Raw genomic sequence first — 23,071 nt, forward strand, 5'->3', positions numbered from 1 at the left:
CCAAAGCAAATAAATATCCTTTCATCTCATATAAATCCTTGTGCCTGCAGGTCTCTATCGGAAGTAGAAATACCGTTTAAATAAATGTGAGAAAACTTGTCTCAAGACAATTTATAAACCATTTCCCTTTCGCTGAAGTTCACGTTTCACCCGTGAACATTGAACGCACCTCTCACTCCCCCGCGTGGAGCTCATCGGTAACTGCAGCCTGGTCCGTCGCAGAAATACCACGCCGCTTTTGTGACATCATCAACACGAGACGCAGTACCACAACGCCGAAGCGACAGCAACAATGGTGAGAAATCAGTTTGAATGTGTGAATGTGTCGTTTAATCTCCACAAGACGTCGCATTTCAACTGTCAGCGACATATAATAAAAAACACACGCACACACGTCACCGTGTGCAGAACCACGCGCACGCGTTTGTCAGCGCGAATTCCCGCTGTGCGTTTAGCCCGCTGCTAACATTAGCATGTGTCGTTGTGTGTTTCAGCTTTTCTACTCGTTTTTCAAATCTCTGGTGGGGAAGGACGTGGTGGTGGAGCTCAAGAACGACCTGAGGTCAGTTGACATTTTAAACTAGTATTTTATTCACATCAGAGCGATGTCCTTCATTATTAACCGTCATTTTCACATTCATTGTAACCCTTATTTTAGCATTTGCATATACTCTAAATAGTGCACAGACGGCCACTTTTATTGTATTTGTGTTCATATCTGTTGTCTTTGCTGTACAGTTAAAGATAAATGTCAAGTTAAAAGTCCCACATTAATAATTCAACACAATTTTCCATAAGTTTGACTAATTAAGTTGTTTTTACTGTGCAGTAAAAGTGTCTGATTTCCAGTGTGCAAGTTATCATAGATATCTTGAACACAAGCTAGTCAGTCTTGTCTATATCTTATGGAATTTTTTTTAAGTTGAGAATTGTTTTGGTTTAAAAAGTGCTAATGTGGGACTTTTAACTTGAAATTCCTCTGGAGCTGCACAGTAAAAATGTCAGATTTCCAGTACACTAGTAGATTTCAATGTGCTGAACACAACTTTCTCAGTCTTGTTCAGAACTCATAGAGAACTCAATTTAAGCAGTTGCTCAAACTCCAGTTATTAGCTCTCTGAAACTTTTAGTAGTGATGATTTTCATTATTTTTCACATCTGAAGTTGTGCTTTTCTGTGTTTTATTCTGAAAACTGGGTGTCTATGTCCTTACAAATCGGCGCGATTAATTGGTTCAATGACGTTTTATTGTAAAAGCCTTTTAAAATTCAGTGTCAGATAGTTTGAGTGCAGTCATGTACACAGCTGTGTTCATATGACATTCCTGCATTTGCAGTTAATGTATGTGCATTGTGTTCTAATGTTAGATGTTTGGATATGGACATGATGGTAGTTTATATGGCTCAAAGGTACACGTTTCAGCATCTGCTGAATGTTTCTGTTCTTCTTCATCTCTTACTTTTTGTTTTGTGCTGCTTTGTTCTCATCTTATCCCGCATTATCTTTACATTGGGCATTAAAGTTTAAAGTTTGTATGGAGATGAGAAATGTAAACAGTGTGAGCCAGGGACGCTCAAAAGTGATTAATTGCAAGTTACTGTTATTTTTGTCATATTCACATCAGTGATTCACTGTCATCGTTCAGGTCTTATCATTTTAATTCTCACTTCTCTTTTTTTACAGCATCTGTGGAACACTTCACTCTGTCGACCAGGTTGGAAATGATCCCTAAACTAATTTATAATAAAAGATGATAATTAGATATGAAGAGCTAATGAGCTGTTCCATTTTCTCTCTGATGGTGCTGATTATCGCTTTGACTAACTTTTCTTTTTATGTTTCAGTACCTGAACATCAAACTCACAGACATTAGCGTCACAGATCCAGAGAAATATCCACACATGGTAAGTTTTTGTTTGCGTTATTACGCCTGGGGTTCTTGACACCTCAGGCTTCCCAAAGAATGCTTGATATTATATTTATTTATTTTTTAACCTCAGAAGTAACGAGTATAACCTGTTTCTATGAACAAAAGAGTGATTTAAATGATGTTTCAGATGTTGACTGGAAAACAAATAGTCTTTGGGTTTATTCTTTATTCTGAAATACCTAAATAATTACACCACCAACTCTTGAACACGTCTGGATCCTGTAACGACTACTGTGCTTTTGTTTAACAGACAAATCACTTAATACCAAATAAAGAGTGCTTTCTCACTTTTTATTTGATTATCATTATATGCTGAAATATGAGAGAAGAAAATGAAAGCTATTACTCTGTTATTTTAGAGATGCATGACTTTGAACAAGCGTCACTAAAACAGCATTTAAAGTGATCAGTTTAAAATAATATTGTTTTGTTTTGCTGGAAGCTGATTTATGGCATTTCCAAGGTCCGCTTTAGTTCCGCTCGTCTTCAGCTCCACTCTGTCTTGTCTTAATTTGCCCCAGCTGTCTGTGAAAAACTGTTTCATCCGTGGATCTGTGGTCCGGTACGTTCAGCTCCCTGCAGATGAAGTTGACACTCAGCTGCTGCAAGACGCTGCACGAAAAGAAGCAATGCAGCAGAAGCAGTGATTCACCTGCGAGATGGGGGAGACGGAGGTGGGGGGGTTGGGGCTGAAAGTCTTGTTCAAGTTTTGTGTTAATTTCATCAAAAAAGAATCGTACAGTTTTTGAAGGAGTATTATTGCTCACTGGCCCCTGATCTTTCATGAGAATTTAAGTGCATTTCCGACATCAGTGATCACTAATTTACACGACAGTAATTATAAAAAAATGATTTTCCCCCTTGTTTAGTTAAAAAAGAGAAACCCAGCAGAGGTGAAGATTTGTTGTAATGTTTCTGTTGCATGAAAACACTGTTTATCATTTAAAAAAAAAAAACATGACTAGGATTTTTTTACGCCACTTCAAAATAAAAAGCTATTTTATTTACTTATCGACCAAGTTATTGTCATTTCTAGGTGTTTATTTTGATCTTTGATCATGGAAGAAATGTTTAATTACAATATGAATGATTGATAGATACACAGACAATAATGAACATTGCATCACGTGTTATATTCACATTTACATTGTACTATAGTCCAGTCCTGCTGGACACCCAGGTGAAACACTTGATATTGTCAATGGTATAAAAGTTATTTTGGGTGTGTTTAAGGTAAATAAAGGGAGAGGAGCATTTGGATGAATGGATTCCTCTCATCACTCGCAGAACTATATATAGAGGACGACCAATATGGGAATTGTATGAATTTGTGCAACCAATTGTTGATAATTAATGCTCATATTTCTTTTTTGTAAAGCAATTTTAGTTTTTCCCCTCCATTTGATAAAATACAACAGTTCAATAATGACAAATGGTGAAATTGAACAACAGTAATGGATTTTGTGCCTGTGCTGCAGTTCATTTATTTTTTAAGTAAAAACACAGATAATCAAGTGACCTAAGCAGCTTCCCCGAAAGAAGAAATCTAGATGTCTTTAGATATCTAAATAGTGTTTATCTTATTTTTTATTATCTGTTTAAAAATAAAAAACAGCCATTAAACTGGTCTACTTGTTTACAGCAAATGCAATGTCTTAGTTCAAGTTCAGTATCACCACAATTCTTGCTTCACTTTGAATTTTAAAGTGCTAATTAAAACTAGGCCACGTTTATGATTTTACTGCCCTCTAATGGCACTTTTCTGTTATACAGTTCTAGCACTACTACTTGTTTTTTTTATTGCTTTTCCATTATGGATAGTACCTGCTACCTGCTACTGTTTTAGCACCTGCTCCAAGCGAGCTGAGCAGATAGTAAAATGTTGCAACACTGATTGTTAAGAGAGTGTCGTCACTGGAAGAGTCATGAGCACCATGTCCGACACAAGGATCAAACTGTAGATCAGTTAAGAAGACTTGAAAGAAATGTCTAAAATCCCAATATATATCAGAGGACAGCACTGCTGAAAGCCGGCGATAGTGAGCTGAATCACAACCCGTTCAGTCGTATTACTCGTATACTGAACGATTCTGTGAACAAATCTTTTTAATGAACTGATTCTAATGATTCAATTACACTGAAAACAACTGCTTTGACGGCTAATAATTTGTGTTTTTGTGTTGTGTTTAAAAAAAACCCTCAAAATCACGCCATAAAGACCCCGCCCACATTAAGGAGGTACTATGAAGTCATGGAAAACGGCGTGTTTGATGCCAAACCGAGTAGAGTAGTGCTAGAACTGTATCATGGAAAAGCACCATACGGTTGAAAAATAAATAAATATATTGATCTTAGGCAGTAATTACTGTAATTATTACATTACTGAGAACAAAAATGTGTAAACGTACATAAATAATCCTCGGCCGGTTAATTAAGTAATAATTGGTCAATGCTAATGATTAATGGATCTACCTCTACCAATACTTGTTTTAGTGATGTTACAGATGATCAGAGTCGTCACTCTGAACATACTTTTAAATGAATGTAACACAATGTACAAAAGTCTTACTGCCACACTTGAAGGACAACCCTCTCCCACTTTTAAATACACAGGGTCAGGCACACACACCTTCACTCGTGTGTTAAGCTGCTACAGCAGTCAAGTTTATCATTATCCCGTACGTGCTGTCACTTGTGTCTGCTTTTTGCTTCGTTTGTAAGCACTTTTTTGGCACGAAGAAGTAAAGGTGTGGTGGACGGTTTGTTGTGAGTCCAAGCTGAACGTGTGATGTGTAATCACCACAGTTAAGGTGAATTTATTGCCCTTTTTATGAGCAAAGCCAGGGACATGTTGTTCCCGGCGTGTGTGATGTTGCGTGTTACTGAACATGTGACACATGAATCCAGCTATACTGAGTAGGTGCTTTTATAAGTTTGGTAATTACAATAAAAATAATATTCAGGTGTCATTTCTTTTAATCAAAATCATTGTGTACATGTTGATTTTAACCTACATGTTTGTGTGATAAGTGTTGCATCAGACGATATCTATAGTCCTCATTGAAACTGTCATAAACTTCATTTATTTTTGATCCTTTGTAGTCAAACGCAGTCTTTGCTAAAGCTTTGGAGATAATATAATATAATATATAAAAGGACAATGAAATAACTAGTTACTAAAGTACCATCCAGCCCTTCTTCTTCTTCTTCAGGCGTCTCTTTAGGGGTTGCCACGGCGGATCATCTGCCTCCATCTTCTGTGACACCTGCTGTCCTCGTGTCTTCTCATTCTCATGTCGTCCTCCTGTCTGTACTATATATTTATGTGTATTGAAATGTTGTTTAAATGCTATGCTGTCACTGATCTACATGGTCAAAGTGTGCGTGTATTTGCACCTCTGTTCCTCACACTCAATTAAAAGCGCTCCCGCTAGAGTTAATACATAGAAATCCAATACCTTTATTTTACATTCATACATCTATAACACTGTACAACATTTTAAATGAAGTTTGAAAAAAAAGAAAAAAGAAACAGTCCTGAAGATTTACAATGATGAATTTGCATGTTTTTAAGGTTGAAGACAAGCATTTAAAAATATATATACACACACTCACACCCACACAGGGAATCAGGACACATGGCGTCCTTGAGTTGTACCTCAAACCGAGCTGGGCTGAATGGAGAGGAATTCAGTCACCATAGAGAAAGGCACATTGAATACACAGTGTATGTACAAATGAAAAACCTGGACAAGTACACGGCTACACTGTAGGGTCTAGAACAATGAGCAGAACTGTAAACCTTCACTTATTAAAAACAAATTTAACAAACAAACAAAAAGCCAGTCACATCTGTACAAATACATTTGAAGCAATTATCTTTTCTTGGTCATAACAAAGCAGTACCTTGAAATGCAGTTTAACACTTAAGATTGGCTCTGCCAGCAGAGAGCAATCCCACGGATATAATTACACAATATATGTCACAATATTTATGCAGCCGACCGCTGACGACAACCGTATCTCATGCATATTCTCATCAGACAGCAGCACAGTCATCTGATATGTTTTACACTCCATCCAATTACAGTGTCATCGTGTGTTGACTCCCCTCTTTTTGCACGAATATGGCAACTTGACGTGTACATACATCGACATAAAAATGTATAGACAACCCTATACAGCCGCAAATTCTGTAAATCTTAAAATATATGTACCACCTGTCAGTCAAAATGTTCAATACCTCCAGAAAAGTAAGTTCTCTGATATAAAATACTGTATATTCAAAAAACTGATTGTTTACATTCCATCCTTCTCGACAAAATAAAGCTTTGTATACGTACCTTTTTTAAAGCTTAGAAACAGTCCCCACATACATACATCTATTTATATTATATATAAACAATAAAGTGACTAAGACGCCATAAGTGGCTCTACGTTCACATGTAGTGGAAACCCGTTTACGATGGCATACACAGCCAATTTTATTTCTCTAATGAACACAGTGTGGCACTACAATTTTGGATGATTGTACAAGTTGGGGTCTTTAAATGCCAAGTTCAAGATTGCCTCCTTTATTCCAACAGTTCTCCGGCTCAGCACGCCTTTGTCAGGTCAGCGGGCGTCGACATGTCCGCCGTCGACATGCGGTACTGGATCTTTGTGTTGGTGATGGCGCCGTGCTTCTGTCGAAGATGCAGCCGGAGCTGACTCTTGTGGCGGAAGTGCAGGTTGCATTTCTCACACTGGGAAAGGAAAAGAAAGAAAAAGAATGACTTGTTGAAAAGTTTTGTTGAAAAGTTGTTTTTTTTGAGGATATTTAGTGTTTTGATGGATGGACCTACATGGTAGGGTTTCTCTCCTGTGTGGATGCGCAGGTGGCTCTTCAACGTCTGCAGGTGACGGAAGCGCGTTCCACAGATCTCACACGGATATGGCTTCTCACCCGTGTGGATCAACACATGGGCACGAAGATGAGCAACCTGAAACAGGGAAACAATAATAGTTTGAATTCAGAAATCTGCGGCTGAATGATTAGGGGACAAATATTAAATTGACATTTTTATTTTGGTTAGACAATGTAATTCTGTTTGATTTGTCATTTAATTCATACAAGTCTACTAAGTAAAGTCCAATATTTACTGCGCATCAAATCATGAATTCTACTGTATCCTAACTTAAAGACTTTCCATAGAAAACTGCAGCCTTTGCTCTTTTGTGATAGGGACGCATCAAATAGGAGTTTCCATTTGAAAAACGATCAATTGTTCAGCTGTACTTGAAAAATATTATTTATATGGTATAAATAATATTTTTATTTACATTTACAAGAGAGTAAAATCTTTCCCTTTTTAAAATAACATACACTGATGTTTTCATGTAAAAGTGTTAATACCTGTACAAAGCGGGCTCCACACGTCTCACATTTGTATGGCTTCTCTCCTGAGTGGATGCGAGTGTGAGTCTTGAGGTTAGCTGGTCGGTTAAACTGAGCACCACAAATATTACAGCGATACGGCTTCTCTCCTGAGAACACACACACAAAAAAAGAAAACACTAAGAAACCCAGCAGCAGGAAAGACGGAAATGAAAAGCCATTTTCAGTAATTTTAAGATCCAGGAGTTGTTTTTCTTGCTTTGTTTCTTACCTGTGTGGACAGTCTTGTGGCTGGCAAGGTTGCCCTTGTAGCGGAAAGCCGCCTGGCAGCGGTCACACTTGTATGGCTTGTCACTGTGCACTTGCAGCATGTGCTGTTTCAGCGCCTCGTCTTCGGCAAACTTTGAGTCACATTCATTACAGAAGAAAGTGCCGTTTTCTGTCGAGAAGAAGAAATCGTAAAAACCTCAGCCTCTATTTTTAAGAGACATAAACATGATGACATGATTTACATTTATCTGAAACGGGTCATAAACTCACCACAACTGGAGTCTGAGTATTCTGAGTGCAGTTCTGCCATGTCTTCAGTGAGACGGGACCTGGAGGAGTTGGGACAAACCTCTGAGTGCTGTGGGGACTGGGAGCCGCAGGATGAGCAGGTGAGGCGGCTCAGGTAGTGAGGAGGGCGGCTGTCACTGTTCCTCAGTGTTCCCTCGAGTGCACTAAGGACAGAAGGACGAGTACGTTAAGTCAGTAATCTTTCAAATCAGACAGGAAAAATTCATTCAATTAAAATTAAGGAAACTTGGCACACAAACTGGACTGACCAACTCACATCCACACATTTATTTGCCGGATTAAGTCTAGGACCAAAACGTGGCAGCAATAAACTGACACTGCAACATTCACTTGGCGATCTTCAATTTAAAAACACTGACCTGTTGATGATATTGTTGAGACGACTCGCCTGAGGCGCAGGCAGATCCTCGCTGTGAACGTTGCTCTTGCTCGTGGTTTGTGGGTCGAGGTTCTCCGAGTCGCTGGGATGGAGGTAGGGTTGCAGGCCGAGGCGCTGGGGCGAGCGAAGCCCAGAGTCTCGCAGCCCCACCTCGTCTTCCTTTGCGCTCTGATTCAGCACAATGAACTTGTACTTTTTCCAGTTGCGAGCTTTAGGGTCCTGCGTACCTTGTGACACTTGCACTCCCGCGGTTTGGGAAAGAGCGGCGTTCTTGCTGCTGCTGGACTCGGTCGGCGAGTTGGGCTGGCAGTCTGATTTGAGCGGACTCTGAGGGCTGCTCATGAGGCTCTTGCGTCCAGCGGAGGAGATCCCCAGTGGGTATTGCTGATGGATCAGGTCCTCCTCCACCTGAGGAACGTGCTCTCTGCTCAAGTCTTTCTGGTGCTCGAGGTTTAGCGCAGGAAACGTACGCTTTCTTGTGCCGAGAGAGTTAGACTGGCTCATCCCCTCGTGGCTTTCCCTCCGTATCTCACTGTCTCTCCCTACCTCCCTGGAGGCGTAGGTGGTGGAGTGAATGATGGTGGTACCAACGGGCCTGGTGTATTCTGACCTGATGGCGTTGGCGCCGTCATGTGGAGAACAATGCTTGTGGTGCATGGCACTCTTAGAGAGGTCTGCAAAAGCGTTTTTGGCATCAGTCAGCTTGCAGAGAGGGAAAGGGAATCCAGGCATAGGAAACTGCCCATACAGATGGTAGTTGCTGGGGGTGCTGACCCCATTGAACATGTTTGAACTGTAGGGCCTCCCGTCTCTAAATGGCGCTACGCGGCTGTGCAAACTGTCGACAACGTCATGGGGCCGGTACATGTGCACATCCTGAGGTAAAACCAAGGGACTGACCAAAAACTCATCTCTGGACAGCTTGGCAGATGGATCACTGCCGAAGACAAGGACCACGTGTTAAAAACATGCTGCTGATGTCAAACGACGGCGTCGCACTAAATCAGAGTGGAACTTTCGACTGACCTGGTTTTGATGAATCTGTGGCAGGTGTCCACGACATGGTCCATCTGCAAGTAGATGGCTGTGTTCATGATAGACATGATCAGACTTTCCTTTAGCGTGAGACGTGAGGTGTACATGAACTCCAGCAGGATGGCAAAGCCCTCCGGGTCAACCTTTGGGTCAAGACTGATGGCGCTGAGGTTGCACTTGTGGGAGTCAGTAAAGATGGTGTAGAACAACCCACTAGAGCAATGATGAAAAAGAGGACAACGAGCAGACAAGAGCGTACACAGATCAGTCACGGGCGGCAGCGGATATATGGCCTCAAAACTTGGCTCAACTAACACAAACACGCACCTGCAAGCCATGAGCACGGTCTTGTGCGCACGAAACTGCTGCCTGTTCACCAGAATGGTGACATCTGTGAGAATGTCTCTGCTGCGCAGACGGTTCAGGTTGAGGAGAACATCACTCGCATGGCGTGTGAACTGTATGCAGCTGTCTGCTGCGCAAGCCATTTTGTCAAGTTCTGCAAACAGAGAAGAAGACGATTCACTTACAAAAACCAAACAGTTGATGTGTTTTTAGCGCTCTGCTACAAGGCTGGAGCACAGATTATCTTTAAATGAACTGGACTGAGATTATTTATGTCCTTTCACCACAAGGTGGCGCCATTTATTTAACAAACACTGTCTAGACGGTTTAATTTGTGCCTCTGAAACAGTTTCTTTTCCCTCACTTTCTCTTGTTTGGCAGGTTAATGCAATATATGATGTATAAAAAGAATTCAGATATTTACAGATATTGACAGAAAAACAATGTATTCGACAGGAACACACAAGAGGATTAAAGTAGTTTAGATTTTCTTTCTTTCAAACACATAATAAATAGATTAAAACGGCACATTTTTAAAGGACAAACACCAACATTTTGTCTTGATCCTGAATGAGCAGAAACACAACAGAGACACGTTGACTCTGGTGAAATGAGGCATAAATGAACACGCTACTTTCCCCCAAACTTTAAAAAATAAACTAAAAATCACATCTAATATTCAAATTTCAGTTTGAGCCCAAACTTATTGCCTTTTGTACAAAACCAAGCCTGAGAAGTTGCACCACAAGTTGCGTTTCCCTGCTTGACTTTTCTGAACCAGTGACAGCGTGTGTTCACTTTCCTCTGCCAACAAACTTACAGAGCATCCGCGGGTCATTTACGTCACGAACTGCACGAAAACAAACAAAAAACAAACAAGCATCTCTGACACGAGTGTCAGTGCCGAGGGTCTGTAACTGGACACGTCCGAAAATAGAAGCAGGACAAACGGAATGCAGCCTGGACACAGTGACATCATCTGATTTACAGGTGGAAAATAAAGTGATGACCTCCAAACAACAAAAACAGAATTGTTATATACATATATATATGTATATATATTAAAACACATGTGTGTAGTCTTAAATAAAATGACAGCACACACTTCTGTCTTCTTCTTTTTTAAATTACCAGCCTGAATAAATCATCTTTTATTGATTTATTTAACGTGTCATATTAATTTCCTGAGCCCTACAAAGAAAAACAACATCTCAGTTCACTGTGGTTTGGCTCTTCTTCTTTTTTTTCTTCTTCTTCTATTCTTTTCTTTTATCACGCAGTGGAAACGAGAGACAACTTGATGCGACGACGTGTCCCGACGCTTTTACCGCGGAAAAACACATACATCACACTCTCACTCACACACTCATTCACTCACACGCGAACATTTCCGCTACACTGTAACGGTAACAGGGGGGCTTGTTCGGCGCAGTCGTTTGCGCTACATTAGAGCAAATTACAGCCGCTAAAGTAAAAATAGCCCAGTGTGTGAGTGGGCTGCCATGCTGCCTGTAAACTTCTCCTGACAGCAGCAGCAGCAGCAGCGGCGGCAGCGCTGGCGTCTCCTGCTGCTGCTGCTGCTTCTGCTGCTGCTGCGTGTTGACACTGGTCAACAAAAAGTCGCATTAGAAAGCCGCGCGAGCGCGAGACTCCCGCGACTCAGACCGCAAACAGTCCGCTCTCGTGCGTCTAACAGCAGCGTTGTGACAGCGTAACAACACGGAGGTGGCGGCGGCTGCTGCACGTCAGAGCCACGGTGAGCTGTCAGGACGCTCCGTGTGTCTTCTGTGACCCACTGTCACACACACACACACACACTCGCTGAGTGTGAGAGTCAAGAGTTTGAACTCCACACACACACACACACACACATATACAGTGAGAGAGAGCCGGAGCTTCACGAACACTTCACCACAGATGATAATAATAATAAAATAATGTCTTTTTTTTTTTTTTAAAGAGACACGTCTATAAAACACCAGCAATACACAAAAGATAACAACTCCGCGCGAAATGTATATTTAAAAAAGGAATAAAAAAATCACCTGGTAGCGCTTTCCTAGAAACTTCTTGCATCACCACTTCTAAGAACCCCAGTTCTAAGAATCAGACCAGCTCAATTCTCGGAATTTGAGCCCGGGTCCGTACCACTTTCTCAGAAGGCAGGGGGGGTTGCTGAGACGCTGTGGCGAAACCAGCTTGTTCCCAAAGCAGGTGTTCTGACACGAATTGCGTACAGTGTGTTTTAAAACAGCACCACGGAACAAGACATGTTTAAATAAGTGCGTCCATGCGTTTAAAAAGTCTACAATAGAGCAGCGGAATGTTTGACAACGGCCGCGCGTTACCCCTGCTTCTTTGGTTGCGCCCACAGTCACAGGACGTCGGGCCGGCGACGTCACCAGCTCCCTGAAACCACGCCCCCGAGATTCTCAGAACTAATTTATATTCTATGACTGAGGCGACGTATGGCTGCCGTCGCGTGCAACACGCAGACTCTCCATGTACAGCACACAGTGCGACATCTCACTTAGGTGGATATGACACACTTAGGCTTTATTCATTTATTTTTTATTCATTACATTTATTTATTTATTTATTTATTTATTTATTCATTTTTTTCTTTTAAAAACAGCTCTGTTTCCTGCAGGTTTGCTGACTTCATAGATGGAGCTGAGCTGCTGCTGCGACTCAACACCGGGGTTTGTTGAACAAGGAAAGCTGTGATAGATTTGAGTGTTTCACCGTGATTTGTCAGGGACTTGGTGCACTTGTCAGTTGAAGAGCGAATGTTCCTTTATTGTGATTCTGCGGGTGTTGATGTTTTTTTTTGTGTGTGTGCAGATTTAAGGCTCATTTTTAGATGCTGTACATGTATAATTAGCCTATAATTAAACTTGTTGCAGACTAAAAGTGTGGCAGTGGATCTTTACACAAGTTAGTTTGCTGTTGAGAGAAGTTGCAGTGCAACAGTGGGTGTCAGAGTCGGTTTTAATTATTCATCTGTTGCTGTGACATTACGAGGATGATTATTATGCTGTAGTAATAATTATGCATAATTATGTATTGTGATTAAGCTGAATTGCACTCCTCAGTTTACTTGTGATGTGGAAAGTTGTACATGTTTTATTGGATAATTGTCATTATTTGTGTGCACATTTAATGTGCACTAAAATACTGACTATATTTCTGTATTTGTCAGAGTCAGGCAAGAATAAAGTCTAAAAAGTCTTTCCACGTCCCAGTTTGTGTTAGTGTTGTGTGTTTGCTTCATGCCCACTTTGACTTTTACACTTTGACTGGACCGCCAGGCTTTTGCATGAAACTGTGTTTCATCTGGTGAGACCTGGTCTGAATTTACCAGTTACCGCTCACAGCTTATGATGCTTGGTGAAGTAGACGCGTATGACTGCATCTGAAAGTTGTATTCATTTCCTGAGTTGTGGCTCGATGCGTTTACTGTCACAGTGACTCACCCTGGAAACTTTGTTTGTGGTGATTCCAAAGAGCGGAGTCCCCGTCTTTTCTCATCCCATTCACTCCTTGGCACAGGAGCAGCATTTGCTGTGCTGAGGAGGAGGAGAGGAGGGCAAATAAAATGATTATACTGTACAACAGGCTACATAAAAACAATTTAATTAGTAAAACCCTCCATTCATAATATATCATTTTGATATTATGAATAGATTCCCCTCACGGTGGTAAATATTTGTACATTTCCATTTGCTGGATTAGTTTTATGTATAAATGATCATTTAGTTGCACAGAAAATCAATAAAGTATTAGAATAATATGACGTTTACTCCAAACAGAGGCTGACGCATAAGCTTCACTCCAAAGTTTATAATATTTGTATGTGTAGTAATAGAAGAGCAAATCTCAGACCTCTGCTTTGTGTATTTCTAGTTCAATTTGAATTTAAATTCAAATTGCAGCAACTAAAATTTCCATTGCACATTTTTGTTCTTCTTTAACGTGGTTTTTAAAAATATACAGAAAGAACTGTCACTACACACTAATGATTAGGTGTCTTTTCGTTGATATGAGGGACATCAAAGCAGTCGGTTAGACTTTGCATACACAGCCCGATGAATCGGGTGCAGCGCTTTTCTTTTCTTTGCCTTGTTTTAATTTAACCCTTTGTGTGACAACACAACTCGGCTCTAATGTAACCGACATTTCCCTGTGGACTGCCCGAGCATCCGCCCATCTGGATCCGGCATCCCACTAAAAACACTCCAGGTGTTCTCAAACCATTGGGGAAGAGGGGGAGGGAAAAAAAAGTCTCCAAAATAATTAAGACACACGCCTTCACAGCAATCTCCGATTCAGCACTGCCAAATAAAGACTATCTTGAGTTACAAACAAAGAGCAGCGTCAACTTTATTCCAATCCACTTGGGGGATGTTTAAGGCACTCCAGCACCGTTATGCATAATGCACGGCCATAAACCATCCAGGAGTTAGGGAGAGAGATGGGTAATTTACCAAGGCCTCATGCTGTGCTCGGCTATAGAAGGATGAGATAATTACTGCAAATCCTTGGCAAACTTTTACTCAACCAATCCCTAGCAAAAAATAAATGACCCACTTAAAGAGGACAGAGTGAAGAGTGCACACGACATGATCTATATGCCCTCAACTAAACTGATGGGAGGACACTGTCACATTATGAGCAGTGTATTGGTTCATCTGAGATCTCCATTCGGGCTGTATAATTAAACAACGGGTCATAACGTTAAGGCCCCGCTGTCTTTGTCTGTATGGCAAGCTGCTCAGAAACAATCGAAGCAAAGCGGCTGTGACGGCGATCCAAGTGCGCGCGGCCAGTAACAGCTGCACATTTAAAAAAAAAAAAGATATAAAAGAAAGGAAAAAAAATAACTCTCCTGACACAGTGTGAAACATCTCTAAGCCGTATCGTTGCCTACACTCGGTGCGCGATAGGTCATTGAATAGAAATGCCCACTGACAAAAGCCTGAGGCCCGGAGGTTGCCTCACTTTTTTTTTTTTTCCCTCCACAAACTGCACACTTTTGTCTCGTTTCACAGCAAATTTCTGCCAACTTCAGTGTTCATTGTCAGCAAAGATGTGAGTGCGGAGTTTTGTTCTGAGAGGCATGATGCAACCGAGCTGTAACACCAAACAGATAATGCTGTTAGCTACAGAGTTCTTTTAGTTCCTTTCTTTAAAGGAAATTTCTTTTTATATTGTTAAGTTTAACTTTTTTTAACTCCATGTATCCCAGAAGCAGTTCCCTCATTTTGTCCACAACAAAGTTGCCTTTTGTCAAACATCATCACAACTGCAGGTCTGACTTGCAGCACAGCTTGTATCAACAAGGATTTGTTCCTTCCTGCATGTATTTATACATTTTCTTTAATAAATGGTTTGAAAAAAAAAAGAAGAACATACGCGGTAGGATATGCATCATTTATACCATCTGTTAAAAAACACGATGTGTAAGAAATAGATGCATAGAAAAAAAACAACGACTGACGAGACTTTCTGTGCAGGTCATGATGAGCACACTTTCCATGGTTGCGTGCCGCTTGCTTTTAAAATGATGAGACAAAACCGGCAAGTCGTATTCTGACAGGCTGCCACGTGTCTCCGCTCTTACACGTACTGGGGTAACAGTCGGCTTTTATCCAACACACTGGAAGATTACCAGCAGACCGCAGGTTTCACACTGATCTCAACTGTAATTGATCTGCCTGTACATCTTATATATCTTATATACAGCCCCTTTCAGTGCTGTTTAAATCCCTTTTATTCTGATTTATCAATTATTCTTTAAAACCAGAACAGTTTGAAGAAAAACAAATAAAAAAAACCCAGAAATAACAACATTGGAGTAACTTTCAGTGGCGCGCCTGTGTGAATAACCTTGAGTTCACCGTCTTGTAAGATACATGCTAAGGTTGTGGTTGGAGCAGAGGCGCGATAGTGGACCAGAATTCCAATTGAGTCAAATCAAAGCATGTAGATTCAGGACATTGAGCGAGGACTGCATGAGTTCAAGATGATGGAATTTTCCACGCATACCAGAAACAGTCGCACTCACTGTTTGGCATACAGCGTTATACTGCAGGGAATCAAGTGGAGAGCGAGTGGGTCTCATTCATTTGCACCACGCACCTCGATAACGATCCAGGAATCATGTGTGTGGATCGACCACTGAGCGGCAGATCATAACATGCTTCACGAGGCTCCTTCCTAATATCAGTGCATGGTTGTTGTTTTTGTTAATGGGACATTCTGTACCCAGACGGCCCACTGAGTGGTTAATGAGCTCACAAAGTTGTCTTAAAGTGGTAAGTGATGAATGTTTGAATAGTTACCGAAAAGACAATCAACTATGGAGCCAGAACACTGACTTTAAGTTTTGACATTGAAAATAAAATTAGACATTGTAGAAAAAGTTGTATTGACACTAAAACAAGTACTGGCACTGAAAAATGTTCCATTGAAAAATAAAACACAGGCATTAAAAAGAGACTTTTTTTTCAGTCACACTGTCAGGTTTTTCCACTGTTACTGGTTTTCAATTTATTTATTGAAATTAATGTTATGCTTTATGAAAAACAATGAAAAACACAAATGCACAAAAAATCTAAATAAACATTTTCAGAGCCAATACAACTTTTTCTGCAATGCCAGATTTTATTTTCAAAAATATAAAACCATTAAAAAATAACCATAATAAACACTTCAATCAAATATCATTAATAATCGATAAACACCAAAATCGTTAGCTAAAAGATATACATTTTATTTATTTTATGTGTGTATATATATATTACATATTAGAATTTGAAATAATTTGCCAAAAGGTATTTGTGAACACAGGAGGACGTTAGCTAAAAGTATAATGTTTTAGTTAGAAGTTAGAAGAAAGACAAAGAATATTTACAAGTAAAATTATTACATTACTTTATGGTTTGTTGGCTAAGAAATGACTAGCATTTACCTGAAATTATCCACAATCTTGTGAAATAATTAGCTAAAAGTCAACTTTGGTTGACTCTTTGATGAAGCTTAATAAACAAACATGCTTTTTCTCGACATGACATCCAATATTTGCAAGTTTCAAATGTGTGTGTTTCAGATTATTAACGATACCTTGTCAAATAAACAGCACATGTAGACACAGTCAGTATTTTAACTTGTGCTGTTGGCACTGTTTAGGCAATAGAGATAATATTTGTACTGTATTTACCCTGCACCAGCAGAATCTGCCATTAGCGACACGTTTATGTTGATGATAAAGATCAAGACCCAAACTAGCTCAGCCAGTTTGAATTCTCTGTTTTGAATAATGTGTTCATTGTTCACACCTCATTAGCTCAGAGACTCTGGTTGTTGCCCCTGCATTCTGTCATATGGCGTATTTCCACCGGCTCTACTCGCCTCGCCACGGCACGGTTTAAGTAGCGTTGCCATTAGCATAGTACCTGGTACCAGGTACTGTTTTTAGTACCTGCTCCAGGGAGGTTCCAAAAGCGTGCTGAGTAGGTACTATGTGATGATTTGTCAGACTGCTGGCCACTGACTGTAGATCAGTTAAAACTACTTAACAATCCAAAAAACGTGGGTTAATCTCTATATTTAACAGAGGAGTCTGGTGTATTTAGGGACAGCAGAAGGGCAGTACCCTGCCGCTGTAGTCTGTGGAGTAGGAGTCTGTGCTCCGGAGACGTCCGACACACAAATCAAGCTGAACAGTGCCGAACTGTAGATCAGTTAAAACTACTTAACGATCCTAAAAACGTGGGTTAATCTCCAAAAAATACACCTCAGTGATGATAAGTCATGAAAAGGTTATTTTTTTTGTAGTGGAGATGCAACCTAAACCGTGCCGTGTCGTGCCGAGGCGAGTAGAGTCAATAGTGAGGCCCAATTTCACTCTCTACCAGCATTTCCCCTAACTTTTTATATGAGGACCCACTTTTTGAAGATGAAAAACTATTGTGACCCAGTTCTCAACTTAAAATGTGACAAGAGCAATTATGTGCACATTTCTGACTGTTTATACAGCCATGTATGTAACACTTACATTAAATTCTCTCATTTTTAGGGCTGGGTTTCTATTAAAACCTCCATTACCTGTACAGGCCTCAACTTTGATACTGATTTTTTTTTTTTTAATCCACTTAAACAAAAAGAGAATTCTATTACAAATCTTCATCTTTGTCTTTAACTTGAACACTCTAACATTAATAATCACAAGTAAGTACCTAACCTTAACCCTTACTCTAAACCTAACCCTAAAACCAGGTCTCTGAAAAAGCTTTTTAAAATATGGGGCCCAGACAAAATGTCCCTCAAAGATAAGTTTTTATGTTTTTTGGGGGACCAAAAGTACAAGACCAAAGTACACTCACACACACACACACCCTCTCTCCCTCATGTTGATGGGTAATATGCAGGGTCACGATACAGGCTGGGCCTGTTTGTTAGAGGTGGTTTGTTAATGTCAATCTTAAAGTAACACAGTCTAGAATTTGCTCTCTGGTTCCCCCCACAGTTGGTAACCGGTATTGTTTGGTTACAACTGTCGTACAAAATATGTCGTGCATTAGTTGACAAGCCAACGATACAAAACCAGCTACAGAAGCATAATGTCATAGAATTTTATTCAAATATGATTAAATTGCTTGATTTTTCAAGACATTATAAATGAAAATGAACCCCAAGAACTCTCCAAAAAAACGATAGTGCTTTAGTTAGTAACCCGTCTTATAAAACTCGACTTCAATAATACAGCCTGACACACAGCAAACTCAAATGCTCTGATATAAATGACAAACAAAACAAGTCCAGCCTCTAATTCTATCACTCGCCTTAACTCTCTTTGTTTTCTGGTGCTGCCTCTGCCATGATGTCCACTTGCTTTAATGCGTTTCAGTTTATTCATTTAGCTAACTATCCATCTGCATGAGCTAAAGCTGGCCAAGCAGCATCCAGACTCACATGCCTGGGAAAGGTCAGATATAGGCAAAGGTGATGTGAAACTGAGAGTGACAGTAGAAACATTTCAGCTTAACTGAAGCAAGTCCAGTTGCCAATGTCTAAAGTCTGATTTTAGTCAGACTAAGACAATAGTTCAGTTTTCTTAATGTCATGTAAACATGTTAGTCTGACTAAAATTGAGCTAGTCTTAGTCAGACTAACATACCTGGATAATGAAAATCATAGTCCGATTACTCCTGCATGTTAGGGAGAGTGAGGTCGGACATGGCGTTCTGTGCATGCACCAAAATTACCGTGGTCTCTGACCCAGAAGTAGAAGGAGACGTGGTATAAACTTCAGTGCTGTTGCCGGAAAAATCATTAACATGAACAGCAGGTACGAAGCATACAGATGCATCTCACCGTCCATCTTTGCTGTTTGTTTTTCTGTGACGTAATGGTCAACAGGAAACTGATTCATTGCGTGCTACTTTATAGAGAGATACAGCGCCACCTGCAGAGGTGGAGTCAGATGTACATGGCCCAATAAATCTTCTCCTCCATTGCCTGTCTTAGTCGGACTATGGCCTTATAAATAAATCTTCTCCTCCGTTGCCTGTCTTAGTCGGACTATGGCCTTATAAATAAATCTTCTCCTCCATTGCCTGTCTTAGTGGACTATGGCCTTATAAATAAATCTTCTCCTCCATTGCCTGTCTTAGTGGGACTATGGCCTTATAAATAAATCCTCTCCTCCATTGCCTGTCTTAGTCGGACTATGGCCTTATAAATAAATCTTCTCCTCCATTGCCTGTCTTAGTGGGACTATGGCCTTATAAATAAATCCTCCTCCATTGCCTGTCTTAGTGGACTATGGCCTTATAAATAAATCTTCTCCTCCATTGCCTGTCTTAGTGGGACTATGGCCTTATAATAAATCCTCTCCTCCATTGCCTACTATGGCCTTATAAACTCCATTGCCTGTCTTAGTCGGACTATGGCCTTATAAATAAATCCTCTCCTCCATTGCCTGTCTTAGTCGGACTATGGCCTTATAAATAAATCCTCTCCTCCATTGCCTGTCTTAGTCGGACTATGGCCTTATAAATAAATCTTCTCCTCCATTGCCTGTCTTAGTCGGCCTTAGCTGTATTAAACAGTGCGTGTAAATGTACTGAGTGATAACACCCACATGGCTCGTGTATTGAAAAGTATTATCTAATTATTTTCTCTTTTTCTTATAAACTTTGATCAAACAAAGGCCCAGAGCGTTTCATCTGGTGCGTAAAAAGTTTCAAAATTTGGGAACCAGCCCTGTTTCCAGTGCCTACATTCAAGTGTTCATACTGTAAGATGTGGCCAAAGAAACCTGGCGCCGCAAGACGCCGTCCTCTGTAAATCAAGGCCCTTGAACAATGTACACGCAAAAGTCTTATTCAAAGGCTAAAACTGAAAACGAAAACATAAAAGCAATTATACACTCATAAATAAATAAATAAACATATTTTATGGGTAGTATTTCTGCCCAAATCTTGACTAAATCTTACACACTGAACCTTTAAACAGAAACCACACTCGCTTGGCTTGGTTCAATAATGTAAAAAACAATGCATCCAAAACTGTAGCTCACTTTGTGTTAATTGGTTGACCAATTTTAAGACTCTAATTAAAGAAACAAACAGAACAGAAACATAAAATTGTACCTTCAAAAATCCTGTGTCTCTGGATGACCAGACACAATTTTATTTTGTTGTAGAAAACTGGCATTAGCCCTCTTATTTTTTGTAGAGATTGAATCTGCATAAAACCCTCACTCCTGTCATTAGTATAAAGGTATATTTTAATGTCAGCTTATTTGGTTTCCTCCAGCAAAAGCAGTAAACGGATTTAGGGAGGATGAAAGCAATCCTTCCAAGCTCATCAGCCTTACAAAAAGGAGCGAAAAAAAAGAAAGGAAACATGTGCATAATGTATTAAAACACATCTATGTTTAAAATGTTGAAGTTTTTAGTTAAATAATAACAAAATACAAGTGCTGATGTGAGGGATCAGAGTGAGACCTCCTGTCCTGTTCTCAGCAGCACAAACTGTCTCGATTATAAACTGCTATTCTGTTGCTTTTAAAAAGTTTTTCAAGAAATTTTGGAAGACGTTTGTCAGTTTCAGTAATCATCACCTAAATCGCCATCCTTTGTTTTCATTGGCTGCACATATGGAAGTTTTCTTGAAAAGGGTAACTCCTATTAAAAGTTCATCACGAAGCACATTGCACTGATGGTATCTTGCCCCAGTGTTTGTTTTTACATTTTTACATACTGTAGATAAACCTGTGTGCACATAATCATCACATGCTCCCATTTGCTTATCAGATGTCAGTTGTTCTTATCACGGCTGGTGTCTACTGTGCATCCTTTAATGATGCTTTGCATGGATGTTGATGTTGTGTCTAAGCAAATGTTTCAGATAATCTCCGAGATTAGAAAACCAACATCACAGAACAATGGACATTCTCAGATTTATCACTTGTTGCAGCTCAGGTGTTAATAGATGGTTTCTGGCCTTGATCTGAATGTGTTTGGCTGCAGCAGGTGTGTGCTGCTGATGTTTCATTGTGGTCCATGGGCGGAGTCATATAGGAAGGTAAAATTATTTATTAATTTCTGCCGTGAAATGACATGAACATTCACTAGAGAAAATGCCAAGATAAAAACTAAATAAAAAGTGGTGTTTGAATGACCAAAATTAGGTATGCTGGGAAAATCAAACTCAATTTTTCAAAAAACTTAATTACCTGGAGAGCTTTTTTGTCCTTATGTCAAGCACTGACAATATACATGTTATAAAATGTCTTTTTTATTTTAATATTTATTTATTTATTTTTAATCAAATTAACAGCTGTTAATATCAGGAAGGTAAAACATTACACAACAGTGACAGTATGGTCATAAGTTTGTCATATAGATATAACATTATAGCAATACCATCATATTTCTAATGGTGTTTGTAACGATGGTAACAGTGTGGTAAAAAGGAGATAATAATAATAGCAGTAAAAATCAGTGTAATTCCTTCCAGAATTAACAATGACCGTGTTCTAAAGTTTAAAGTTACCTTTGGCAAAAAGTGCACTTGTTTGTCGATTCTTGAAAGTGAGATCCAGTCTCTACAAACAACTTTTATTACAGAGAATTAATTCTATGTTATTGAGATGGAAGAAAAAGTCTCACCTTTTTTCTGCTGGAAGGAGTGAGGCATGATGGGATCTGTAGTGGGAATCAGGTGGTAGAAGCTGAACGTTGACTTCAGAATCGTGGGTCCAGTTGTCGGATGTGAAAAGTTCTCCTCTTTTCACCCAAGTTCTTGACCCGAGGATGTTAAAAGCAGAAATAAAAAGCAGATTTTATTGTTGTTTGGTTTTGTCCGGCAAGATGATCCAGGATGCAGAGTGTGACTAGGGCCGGAGCCTCTTCCTGATTGGCTGCTGAAGAATGTGGAGGGATGAAGCTGTCCTTAGTGTAGAGGAGAACCCAATGTGTGCCTCACGGTGGTGGAGCACAGCTCTAGTGAAGCCTCGTATCTGTCATCGTTCAGCAGGATGGGCAACTCTTCTGGAAAGGCGGGCACGGCAGCAGCAGCAGCAGCAGCACGGCTGAAGTGAGTCAAGTGGACAGAGCACGCTTCATGTCAGTGAAACGGTCCATGCGACATCAGTGGTTGTCAGAGCCGACGGGCCACCTGCACTCTGGCAGTCATCGATTGTAGCACTCAGTCGCTCCACTTCTCCCTGAATGCTAAAACCGTGGTGAGGCAGACTTTCCCTCCAGTTTTTGAGGGAGGGAAAAACCCAAGATTAACCAGCCTGTGAAATAATCCCAGTTTTTCTATATATAATTCATTTGAATGAAGAGTCTAAAATCCCATTAAGCCACCAGGAGCACAAACCACAGACTAACAGTGCCTTTAACTGGAGGAACTCCTGGAGCTCAGGCCATCTGCCACATCACTTCTTCATATATGGCAATGACACATTGTTTTATAAACAGGGCTTTTATACAACAAACATTTCAGTGTCCCAGAGCATTAATCTACCTAAGCTTATCTCAATCCATGGAACGAGATATTGCTCTTTATAACTTGTCTAGTGGAGGGGGGTGGGGGGGTATTATTGCATCACACCAGCTGTCACTTCAACCTGCCACAGCCAATGGGAAGGTCAACAATGTGGCTGCTGGCGAGAAAATTAGGGAGGAACATCCTGAAAACAGAAACAACAAATAAAGAAATGGGTCATTTACAAAAAAAAAATTCTACATGGACTTCAATAATCTGATAATTGTGAGTAGTTGAACAATAAATTATTATTAGTAGTACTTTTTTTGTATATTTTTTAAAACTTTTATTAGAATTAACAATTTAACACACACTTATTAGTGATAGTGACGTTGACACAGGAGCAGTGGGCAGCACTTAT

At 40.0% G+C, this 23,071-nt stretch overlaps 2 protein-coding genes and 1 long non-coding RNA gene across 4 annotated transcripts; 2 read left to right on the top strand and 1 right to left on the bottom strand.

Moving 5' to 3' along the window:
* The first annotated feature begins 211 nt into the window (after positions 1–211).
* On the top strand, positions 212–2,610 carry smx5. Its single transcript, XM_044043389.1, has 5 exons — positions 212–295; positions 495–562; positions 1,684–1,714; positions 1,845–1,904; positions 2,452–2,610. Exons 1-5 carry the CDS (start codon positions 293–295, stop codon positions 2,575–2,577), a joined length of 288 nt encoding a protein of 95 aa, XP_043899324.1. The 5' UTR covers positions 212–292; the 3' UTR covers positions 2,578–2,610.
* A 3,432-nt stretch (positions 2,611–6,042) lies between these two features.
* On the bottom strand, positions 6,043–22,419 carry bcl6aa (BCL6A transcription repressor a). 2 transcript variants are annotated; one of them, XM_044044387.1, is made up of 10 exons: positions 21,828–22,419; positions 13,122–13,214; positions 9,628–9,799; positions 9,292–9,513; positions 8,246–9,202; positions 7,848–8,029; positions 7,579–7,746; positions 7,326–7,456; positions 6,775–6,912; positions 6,043–6,675 (listed from the first exon to the last, which is right to left on the bottom strand). In XM_044044387.1, exons 1-10 carry the CDS (start codon positions 21,853–21,855, stop codon positions 6,526–6,528), a joined length of 2,241 nt encoding a protein of 746 aa, XP_043900322.1. In that variant the 5' UTR covers positions 21,856–22,419; the 3' UTR covers positions 6,043–6,525. The 2 variants fall into 2 exon arrangements, with proteins under 2 accessions (XP_043900322.1, XP_043900323.1); XM_044044388.1 differs by lacking the exons at positions 13,122–13,214; positions 21,828–22,419 and adding an exon at positions 11,691–12,013.
* LOC122780946 lies at positions 12,099–12,878 on the top strand. The gene is made up of 2 exons (XR_006361749.1): positions 12,099–12,179; positions 12,281–12,878. It is a non-coding gene; the product is annotated as an uncharacterized LOC122780946 (long non-coding RNA).
* Positions 22,420–23,071: the final 652 nt, after the last annotated feature.

This window comes from Solea senegalensis, linkage group LG14 (assembly GCF_019176455.1).
Source record: "Solea senegalensis isolate Sse05_10M linkage group LG14, IFAPA_SoseM_1, whole genome shotgun sequence".
Lineage (NCBI taxonomy): Eukaryota > Metazoa > Chordata > Actinopteri > Pleuronectiformes > Soleidae > Solea > Solea senegalensis.

Bases quoted from the DNA above. Each gene is read 5' to 3' on its own strand.
- smx5 (XM_044043389.1), top strand. The intron at 1,715-1,844 runs GTTGGAAATGAT...TTTATGTTTCAG, and splicing joins CACTTCACTCTGTCGACCAG to TACCTGAACATCAAACTCAC. The intron at 1,905-2,451 runs GTAAGTTTTTGT...AATTTGCCCCAG, and splicing joins CAGAGAAATATCCACACATG to CTGTCTGTGAAAAACTGTTT.
- bcl6aa (XM_044044387.1), bottom strand. From the start codon at position 21,855: ATGCCTCACTCCTTCCAGCAGAAAAAAG. The intron at 13,215-21,827 runs GTGAGACTTTTT...CCTCCTCCTCAG, and splicing joins CTCCTTCCAGCAGAAAAAAG to CACAGCAAATGCTGCTCCTG. The intron at 9,800-13,121 runs GTGAGTCACTGT...CTCTGTTTGCAG, and splicing joins CCACAAACAAAGTTTCCAGG to AACTTGACAAAATGGCTTGC.